The sequence below is a fragment of the Colletotrichum scovillei genome (assembly GCF_011075155.1).
Source record: "Colletotrichum scovillei strain TJNH1 chromosome Unknown Contig00003, whole genome shotgun sequence".
NCBI classification, from domain to species: domain Eukaryota; kingdom Fungi; phylum Ascomycota; class Sordariomycetes; order Glomerellales; family Glomerellaceae; genus Colletotrichum; species Colletotrichum scovillei.
Window position 1 is genome coordinate 3,620,840 of NW_023336261.1, and position 9,450 is coordinate 3,630,289.

Here is a 9,450-nt window from a genome sequence, read left to right on the forward strand (position 1 = left end):
AAGCACAATCGATACTCGCGTCAACACGTGGCTGAGCTACCATGGGGCGAGCGAACAAGAATAACGCGCAAACTTCATCAGCGGAAATCCTCGGGCCCATCATTGTCTTTAAGATCTCCGTCAATAGAAGCTTCCAACAGCCTGTCAATGTCATGAGGAAAGAAGCCGTATGCAGCGAACATTGATGCTAGAGGCGCAAGCAAAGGCTGGCCAACCAGCTGCAGGATTAGGGGCAGCTACTTGATCAATTTGCGCTGCCACAGCTATTGAAGGGTCAATCGCAAGTCTTCGACCCGAAACGCGATGTGCTGGACTTACCTCGACCAAGAAAATTTCCGGCTCTGATTGAATAAAGTCATCAACCTTTTGTATGAAAGTTTGCTTGATGTTCTCCACGCTACCGCCCCTTTTGAGCGTGGCCTCGTGATGATACACAGATATTGTTTCGATGAAAGCTTCGAAGTCGGTCCACACCGGCCAGGACGACTTCTGGAGGATCGAGTCGCCATTCCTGTCAAGGTATATCAATACGACGCGAAAGGACTCGCTGTCGATCAGAGAGGAAGTACTCAAGCAAAACATTGTTTACTCGGGAAACTTCCTGAATCTAAAAAATGGAAGACAGCCGGTATTTTCGCAACGAAAGTTACGGATGTTTTTGAAATTCTTTCCTCAGGAAGGCATACGATGCCAGCTTGTCATTCCCAAGGCCATCGAGTTCACTTAAAGGACTTAGACCTTCAGCACCATCATCGCTGTGAGCTTGATCGTAGGCATCGTCGGTCTCGTCGGTCTGGCCGATCTCCTGCGACAAAAATCCGTAGAAGGCCACCAGCACATCACGCGACAACGACCGAATCGTTGGAGACCGTGGTCTCGGACGCTGAGAGATTCGGAGAGATAGCTTATTTTTTAGGCAGTGGCGACGAGGTATCGTAGGGGAGAAAGTATTGTCCACCGACATCGTTGTAGACGTGAACTGCTATTGACCCTATATCGCATGTAGCGCGATCGAGATGCTTCGCTCTCGCTCTTATGTTGTTCAGCTCAAGATCGATCAAGCTTGTCGCGAGTTGTGGATGTCTTCATCTTCCGCGGTCGTGGCCGTAACTGATAGTGAAGGATAACTTCACGTCCAGGCTGTCACGCGAGTTCAAGTGAAGTGGACATGATAGAAATGATATTTAGCCTGCTGCCTCTCAATGCCTATGTTCTCCTTCGGCATGGGGTGACGATGAAAGGCAATCGGCAGCCTGAGGAGAGCCTGTACTAGTTAGATGCTGCTCAGGACGTCTCTTCCACTGTCATCAGGCTGGCAGGCCAGTCCAATGTGGCAACAACCCTCTAGGTTACTTGGACGTAGAAGGAACGTGTAATGTTGTTCTTTTTTGACAGATACCGAACGCCCACTTCCACCCAGTGATGCGGTCTTCTAATGCTCCTTCCTAAATACTGTACACGGGTCCACTTGAGGAGAGATCGTCCGTCACAATGCCCAAGACTCCTCTAAGGCGCTCTAAATTCCCTTACTCAAACAACAGATAGAAGAAGCTCGCAATGGCGAGCATCATCGTCCACAGATCCAACGTGATCCATGGGCATAATGAATAATCATTACTGGCGGGTTTCAACGGGGACAATTCGTCAGGTTATGTCGTAAATTACAAGGTGGCATGCTCGGAAGTAACAGGCTCGGGGGCAGAGAAGAAAGTACTGCGGACAACCTGCGAAAACGATTAGATATGCGACGCCAATATACTTCTGAAGGCGGCAACTTACAGCCCAGGCACCGGCCACGGAGGCCACAACACCACCGGAAATCAACATGGGCCGCACACCCCTTGTGCTCTTGAAAACCATTCCACTAAAAGCGCCAGCCAAGATCGTGTTGGCAGAGTCGTGCTTTCCCCTGAAGTAACCGATACCCGCGTTGAAAAAGTTGTAGGTAATGGCGACGACACCAGCGGAGTTACCCAGGAAGGGGCCACGGCGGGTGACGGCGTTAAGCACTGAGTTGAGTCGTAGCTTCGGCGGCTGGTTGGCTGATCTCCTCAGACCCTCTTGCAGTCCCCAGGCTCCTCCTATCGACAAGGCTGCCAAGTATGTGACTCCCGTTCCGTAGCAAAGGTCATCGGTGAAGCCTCGGGAGGGGAGGGCAGACTGGCCAGGGACATCCGCCAGAGCCGCATCTTCGAGAGAAAGGTATTCGAGTGTGTCCTTGTTCAGTCCAGAGAGGGGGTGTAGTTGCGCGGGGTCGGCAAAGGATGAGCTCTGAAGGAAAGACTCGACGCCAGATCCTGCTGAAGGGTCGAACTGTGCTGGGGTGTTCTGGAAGGTGGTTGTAGGTTCGGGGGCCGGTGAAGACTGGGAAGCACCGGCGTCCTTCTGAGAGGACTTACGACCAGAAAGAGTATCCCAAAGCGACGACATGGCGAAGGTTGTGGACGTGGCGGATGAATGAAGCCGGGGATCGGAGTTGGACAGTGGACAGGAGATGTGGGCTTGCAGGCCGATGATGGAAGCTGTCGAAAAAATTTGGGCAGACCAATCGCGACTTGGCCCGTGCGTTCAAAATGCAGTGGAAAGTGACGGATACAGTTGCATTCGCACTTTCAGATGGACTCCACTTATCCGGCCATCTTTCGGAAAGCTCAAGTTCAGATTCTCCGGCTTACCTCATCGCAGCAGTTCTTTTAACCTTCGCGTGATGAGTCAGCAGTAGCCAGAAAGTCGACGACTGATGCTCGCACGGCAGGTAATATATCAATATCGTTCATTTGCCCCGAAACTGGAGCAGCCGGCAAAGGCGGTGCTCACAGGTGCTGGCATGGGGAAATTCCACTCAAGGTGAGGCAACGATCTGAGTAGGCGCCCGAGATAGTGATTCTAGAATTAGACGGGCAAACAGCAACATGTCATACCAGCAAAACCGAGGTCGTACCTGCTCTTTCTTGCGAAGCGGTGGCCCACTCCCTTGGCTACTTGTTTCCGAACTAATTCTTGTTGGACTACCTTCGTATGGTGGAACCTGATTCGATGCTTTCGAGGGCAAGACCCTGTAGGATCAGTCTCGGAACTGGCTCACTGCCTCTTCGGATTTTCTGCCTGCTGCAGCCTGTGAGGCTTGAGCCTGAGCCAGACTGTATGCCTCAAGATGAGAGGGAGAAAGCCCTGTGGTACGGTGATTGGAGAGTAGTACCGGGCAGAAGCTGGCAAAGCAGCCTGCCTGATATGCAAGTAGCCGATGAGAAATCGTTGTGACTCGTCCAGCGGCGCAAACATGCAGGAAGTTCATCTATGTGTCACTTAGAAACGGGAACAGAGTAAGTAACGCCTTGCTGCGCCGTCTTGGGACCGATTGAGGATCAGTTTTGGTTGTTGATTGTCTGCTCCTTCTAGTGACACAGTTCCTCAAGGACTGTCCTCATTTTTGAATGAGCATACTATATAAGCGAGCTATCTATCGCCTTTTACTTTGTCGTACTTCTTCGTCACGGGTTTTCGTCGTCTGCCTCGTATTATTATCATATCTTATCCCGTATAGCAAAAAGATTATCATTCGCGCAGAAGCACCGCACTTACTTCTAAACGAAGTAGAGTCTTCAGCTCCGAAGATGCTGAACCTCATCAGCATGGGCGTTTGGGCTCTTCAGGTTTGTGATGATACACTCGTCTCGTTCAGTAAAGTCTGGAAGTTAGGTTGAGCTAACACTGCGCGTTCCTCAGGGTATCATGGCTATCGTTGTCCTCGGGCTATCTGTCGACCTTGTCAAGGGACAGAAGATTGGCGACGCTCCCACGACAACCAAATACAGCACGTTTACTGGCGGCTTTGGATTAGCTGTCGCCGTGCTGGGCTTGGTATCCGTTTTCATAGACGCCATTCCGGCTCTCGTCGTGATTGCCGCGGACACCTTGAGTGGGGTCTTGCTCCTCGGTGGTGGTATAGTAAGTCCATCGATGATCATACCATGTACTTGCTATTAACAAGATGGCAGGCTTTCGCAATTGGGTTACACGGTGTTGCATGTGACGAAAAGCATTGGAAAGCCATTGGGAACAACGACATCATCAATGGTGGAAAAGTCAAACAAGATGGACAGTGGTACTTGGCACCTGGCATGACCGAAAGTGTCTTATTAGAGAGGTGCAGGAAGGCAAGTGCAGACCAGGCTATGCAGTTTGTGACGTTCGGGTTCGCGCTGACGACTATTGTCCTCGTATTCCTGGTCTGGAAGAATGGTCGCGGAGGCCGAGGCTCCAACTACGTCTGACAACTTGAAGGCGCGATCATAGGTAGATGAAGCGCTCTGTCGAAGCTGCGATAGAGACGGACCCGCTCGGTCCCATGTCATTTTTGGCGGAGGATGAACGTTCGTGTTGGACAGTCGTATAAGGCCTCTGCTTCAATGGTTCAGAAATTGAGAGCTAGCAATTTAACGTCGTCCCTAGCCTGACAGCAACCGTGCAAACACACGACAGTGTCGCGAGCGCAAAACTTAACGTCGGTTTGTAGATCAATCCGCATGTCATGAGTGTAAACCACTACTGAAGTACTCGGCCGATGTTTTAGACGGAAGATTCCATAATCCAACCAGGCAGCTGGTAGAATATCATGGTTTAATCCAGTTTTTACGAGGCATTTGCATGTGAAGGAAGAGCAGCTCTTTTGAACCATGTGGTTCTTCCGCACACAGGTTTCAGGTCGGTTGGAACGCGAAAAAGTGTCGTTCCGCACTGAAGGTTCCAGTTTAATAACTCAGGTTCCTTTATAAAAGGATGTTGAGACCACCCCACAGTCAAATACCAGGAAGAGTCGTCATACTCGGCTGATAAGGAAAGGTGTTCACATAGGATTTACTTTAGGAGGCCGGGAACGGAAGAAAGTCCAAGGAGAACAGGACAACCCTCAGCAAGCCGCATAGCGGAGCCGCCATACAGACCAAAAACATATGTCGATGTAAATTTGATCCGGATTGTAGTAAAGAGGAAAAGAGAAGACAAGAGAGGCTGCATCGCAAGAAGAGATTTTTATGGTTGGTGAGGTGTGGGGCTGGTCGCAGTCCTGCCCGCGCTAGCCCTGCCGCCGTTTCTGTTTCTCCGGCTCACGCTGGTCTGTGCTTGACGTGCAGTTCAGGTCCTGGAACTCCACTTCCCGCCAGAGGCCCTGGGCCCCTGTCTACCTGGCCTGGTACCGCTACCATGACGACACAGCACATCTTGCCCGAATAGAGGTAGTTGTACACCTCATACCGACGCTGTGATTGACGACAGCAGGCAGAGGCTGTCGAGTGAGCTTCCAAGGAACGCGCCCAAGTGTGTGCTATGATGACGCGCGCCGCACCTACATCGTTTGACCCCCGAGGCCGACATCACTCACCTCGGGTGCAACTTTCAAGGTGGCTAATTATCCTGTAACAACACCACAATCAGCATTAGTCTCCTAGCCATTTCACCGAAACAAACATGGCGCCGGTGCCCTTGGAACCGGAAGTGAAGTGTGTTTGATCATCGAAATGAAAGCCAACAGTTTTAACGTGATATTCAGGTACCTGCCTTTGAGCTTGGTGGCTGGCCATGCGCTTGCAGTGGCGATTCTCGGCACCACTGTCGCTCGAAGTCTGTTCAGGTCGTATCAGCACTTGCCGCCATCTCAAGGAACAAGAGCAAGACTTGTTCGCCGTTCAGCTCTTGCGCCATTGTTCGCAAGTTTGGCACTCATTAGCTTGTCTCTTGCAAGTTACTGGGCCTTAGGCTATGCGAAACTTTCATATCGCGTCTGGGCAGACCAGCGTGGAGTTGAAGCTCCAGTTCGGTTTGTTTCGTCTTCTGCGCTTTCTTTGTCTGGCTTACTCATGGAACCTTAGCTTCTATGGCGATCATGGAGTCATCCCCAACGAAACTGCGACTCAAGTCTTTATTGGCCGCTGGCTAAGTGATACCCCAATCCACTTGGACGCTCTCGAGATCATCGCCGAGAAAGCTCGTCGGTTCTGGTGGGGCCAGCAAATCGAACTCGCAACGGTCTCATGGAGCTTGCTGTTGGCAGTCGAAGGTAAACGAAGAAGAATCCCTTCTGTCTGGGCCTACCTCGGATTGGCACATCTCGTCAGCCTCTCGTTCGCCCAGAACCTCTTCTATCTCGCACTGCTTCTTACTCCTGCCCCGACCACCACTGCAGACGACAGACATCCCACCTCTGCACTAGGACGCCTGCGCGAGAGATTACTGCCTGTGAAGTCTATCAATTGGACGCCACACCCGGCCTTGCTCTTGGCATCGTTCTGCTTTACTTACGTTCTGATATACTGGGCTCCGTCGACAACAGGCACAGCGACATTTGCCCGGATCGCAATCTTTGGGCGACTCCTGACCTTTGGTCCGATTATCATTCCCGCTGTCGTTCCAGCTAGTTGGGGCACAGTGTACTCTGATCCTCACGGAGCATACGGCATATTCACTGAACTCTTTCGCTTTGTGTCCACAGCAAGTTTTGCCTTCCACGTCAAAGGCACCGCGCTTGCTTTGCTCTACAATGCGCCAAATGCCCACTACCATCGTCATAGCCGGTTCCTGCCTTTTGACACAGAGAAACGCTCGACGTGGGAGCGTACAACAACGGCGCTGGGGAAAGTCTTGGGATCTGCATCAGACCATCCTGTTGTAGCTGCTGTGGCATGGGACGTTTTGCTCAGCGGACTCAGCCAAGGGTTATGGGCGGCTACACGTGTGCTGGATGTAAATGACATTCTAGCTGCCTCTACTCCATTCGCTCCGAACGATTCATCGAAGGCAAAGCCACCACCCAGACTACTGGGAGGAAGTGACAAAACAAAGCCGGAATTGGAATCGTCCAGCCACACCAACACAGTCTCCACGCGACGCAGGGGCAATCAACATGCAGAAAAAAATAAGTCTGCAGAGATGACAATTTCAGAGACACCTTCATCTAGAAGCACTCGTCAAGGCCGTACCCTGAAGCGTACGGCAAACCCCGAAGAGGCACCAGAAGATGCGTACGAGCCGAGCCCTGCGGAAAGCCGCACTGCTGTCGAAGGCGACGAACTGCCCGACGAGGATATGGACTGGGAATCTGCAGCGCTGGCCTGGGGTCTCACAGCTTTGGGAGGCCTTGGATCTAGCAGCGCTGGTGTTTTTGGAGCCGAGTGCACATCTCGATGAGTCCTGTTGGATCAGCAGGGGTCCTCGAACTCTCGCGCACACTGGGTAGCGCACACACACAAGGTTCTTCTTTGTCTAAGCTTGTATCCCCTTCTGCACATCTAAATTGGCTCGATTCGGTACTAGGCAGACTCGAAGACGGCCAGGATGGGTTCTGGCAGCAGCCCGGCGGTTGTCACTGCGTTGGCAGCGGCGTTCCGGAAATGGCTAGGTCTTTGGAGATAGAGTGCACCAATTGATGTCCTTTCAACGCACACGCGCGGGTAGTTATTTGATGCTTGAGCCCGAGAATTGCTGCTTACGATTCTATTGAGTTTAAAGTGCCTGGCACTAAGTGAGACATGGCGGGAATCCAGACCTGCAGCGCTAACCGGCCTGGCCGGTACCATCGGGGACGGGTCGATTTTTCTCAAAGAAGACATTTTGGGACGGCCAGAATGCAGAACAATGAGTTTAGAGATCGGGTCGAGACCGTCGAAGACCTTAACCCCGCCACGTTGAAGATCATCTGGATCAGAGGAGAGTAGGAAACATCGGAACCCGGTGGCATTACTATCGGCCACAGGCGAGGGAGCTTGTCCAAGAGCAATGGCTAGGCCACCAGACCAGGTGTTTTTGGAATGACGTCGCCCCGCATTTGAAGAAGGCCCCCGCATACAGCCGGAGGCGGACGCTGCGCCATCTAAGAAGCCTTCCATCTTGAGCACGTAAGGTAGCATCGGCCTGGAGAGTCGATCTCCGGCCCGTATGGTGTGAGTGGTACCTTACCACTCCTACCCAGCGCGTTGTTAGTCCACTTGGAAGCTGCCCTGCATATGGCCTCACGGGTCGTGAAAGCAGCGGCTAGCGAGCAACCCAAACGATGCAGGGTCCTGGAAAGGTCCTTTGAGCAACACGGATCCCACCATCTTGGGTCTTTCCAACGGTGCTATTCTTTGGGATCGCCACATCCGTTCCCCTCCCATGCTGCCAAGTCTTTTGGCTTTTGTCACACCTGGATAAATACCATCGGGCTCCCCTACCATTATTCTCCTTCACTCAGACAAACCACACCCTACAACGCCAATCCAAAGCTACACCGCATATCTCCAGTATCAGTTTCACCTATTCAAACATATCAGACATCCTGTCAAGCAGTCTCTTAGAGTATCAGCCACCGATATTATCTTCTGCCTTTCCATCACCCATTTCTTCAATAGCTCTACATACGCATCATCAACACTTTCGCAATGGCCATCCGCGATCACTTCCGCCGCCGCAAGTCCATCTCCGAGCCTAGCCAGGGAGAGCGTACCAGCTCAGACCCAAAGTCTCCAGCTCTTCGCCTCGCAAAGACATTCGGATGGCGCTCAGCAAAAGAAGAGAAGCCAAAGAAGAAGACCGCCAACAAGGAGAAGGAGGCCGACCCGCGCGAGAGGCCCTTCAACGAGACCAACCTTAGACACCAGGAGATCCTCAACGGCTTCACCATGACATTCGGAAAGGGCCAACGCCCGATGAGCCGCGATGCGCGGTCAAGTTACTACAGCATCAACGTCAGCCCCGGCACATCACGCCACAACAGCGTGGACGTGGATGACAGCCCGCTCCGGATGAACCCCTTGCCTCGCGAGAGTCAGTTCCGGTCCGTCCCGGAAGAGGATGAGAGATCTTGAGGGTCCCGGCCCGAGGGGTTCTCAACCGTTCTCGTCTGAGACACTTTTACTTCCCATCTCGGGGATCGAGAGACAGCCAATTTCGGCGTCTCGAAGCGTTCTTTTCCGGCATCGCCTTGGAGTTTGGGGTTGGAATTTTCGGGGGGAAAAGGTCACCATGGCCATTGTGTTCGAGCCTTAGTTTCTTTTTATTTTTGCTATGATAATGGGGGAGCTTGGATTGGGAATGGCATCTGAGTTACTGTATGAATAAGGCAACACTGCTTGACTTGGATATCACAAGTTGGGACCGAGGCAAGGACTACTCCACCTCGAAGTCGACGATACACACGAGAAATTCTACTCTGTTGATAACACATCGTTTCAAGTGGCAATTGATTGCACCGGTGACCTAAGGGATCTGAACAAAGGATATTAGTGTTGATGTCTGGACTATCTGGAATAAAGCCTGGCATGTCGCCCCACCATGTGTTAACAAAGGATTGCTCTGTCTAGACTATTCTCGGAATCGCCTCGCTTGCCAGTCATGTCACCGTTGCTTTTGTTAATTGAATGAATTTTCGTGACATGTTGCCACTTAGATGGGGTTTCTTGGGAAGCTAGGAATGAGAGC

The 9,450-nt window shown here is 52.0% G+C and overlaps 4 protein-coding genes across 4 annotated transcripts; 3 read left to right on the forward strand and 1 right to left on the reverse strand.

Annotated features, from left to right (window-relative positions):
- Positions 1-1,403: 1,403 nt before the first annotated feature.
- Positions 1,404-2,577, reverse strand: HER10_EVM0000910 (uncharacterized protein). The gene is made up of 2 exons (XM_035470676.1): positions 1,780-2,577; positions 1,404-1,724 (listed from the first exon to the last, which is right to left on the reverse strand). Exons 1-2 carry the CDS (start codon positions 2,428-2,430, stop codon positions 1,662-1,664), a joined length of 714 nt encoding a protein of 237 aa, XP_035335601.1. The 5' UTR covers positions 2,431-2,577; the 3' UTR covers positions 1,404-1,661.
- An 850-nt stretch (positions 2,578-3,427) lies between these two features.
- On the forward strand, positions 3,428-4,274 carry HER10_EVM0010432 (uncharacterized protein; the record flags this gene model as incomplete). Its single annotated transcript, XM_035479892.1, has 3 exons — positions 3,428-3,653; positions 3,727-3,948; positions 3,999-4,274. Exons 1-3 carry the CDS (start codon positions 3,435-3,437, stop codon positions 4,272-4,274), a joined length of 717 nt encoding a protein of 238 aa, XP_035336479.1. The 5' UTR covers positions 3,428-3,434.
- Positions 4,275-5,423: 1,149 nt separating this feature from the next.
- Positions 5,424-7,496, forward strand: HER10_EVM0003862 (uncharacterized protein). The gene is made up of 3 exons (XM_035473525.1): positions 5,424-5,498; positions 5,549-5,815; positions 5,868-7,496. Exons 1-3 carry the CDS (start codon positions 5,467-5,469, stop codon positions 7,180-7,182), a joined length of 1,614 nt encoding a protein of 537 aa, XP_035335873.1. The 5' UTR covers positions 5,424-5,466; the 3' UTR covers positions 7,183-7,496.
- Positions 7,497-7,726: 230 nt separating this feature from the next.
- Positions 7,727-9,171, forward strand: HER10_EVM0001951 (uncharacterized protein). The gene has a single exon (XM_035471683.1). The coding sequence runs from the start codon at positions 8,412-8,414 to the stop codon at positions 8,835-8,837; it is 426 nt and encodes a 141-aa protein (XP_035335699.1). The 5' UTR covers positions 7,727-8,411; the 3' UTR covers positions 8,838-9,171.
- The last annotated feature ends 279 nt before the right edge of the window (positions 9,172-9,450 follow it).

What these genes read in the sequence shown, in the direction of transcription:
- HER10_EVM0003862 (XM_035473525.1), top strand. Translation starts at nt 5,467, where the DNA reads ATGGCGCCGGTGCCCTTGGAACCGGAAGTGAA. An exon ending in CCCTTGGAACCGGAAGTGAA is followed by an intron (nt 5,499 to 5,548) that starts GTGTGTTTGATC and finishes CGTGATATTCAG; the next exon opens with GTACCTGCCTTTGAGCTTGG. An exon ending in GGAGTTGAAGCTCCAGTTCG is followed by an intron (nt 5,816 to 5,867) that starts GTTTGTTTCGTC and finishes ATGGAACCTTAG; the next exon opens with CTTCTATGGCGATCATGGAG.
- HER10_EVM0001951 (XM_035471683.1), top strand. Translation starts at nt 8,412, where the DNA reads ATGGCCATCCGCGATCACTTCCGCCGCCGCAAGTCCATCTCCGAGCCT.
- HER10_EVM0000910 (XM_035470676.1), bottom strand. Translation starts at nt 2,430, where the DNA reads ATGTCGTCGCTTTGGGATACTCTTTCTGGTCGTAAGTCCTCTCAGAAG. An exon ending in CCGTGGCCGGTGCCTGGGCT is followed by an intron (nt 1,725 to 1,779) that starts GTAAGTTGCCGC and finishes TCGTTTTCGCAG; the next exon opens with GTTGTCCGCAGTACTTTCTT.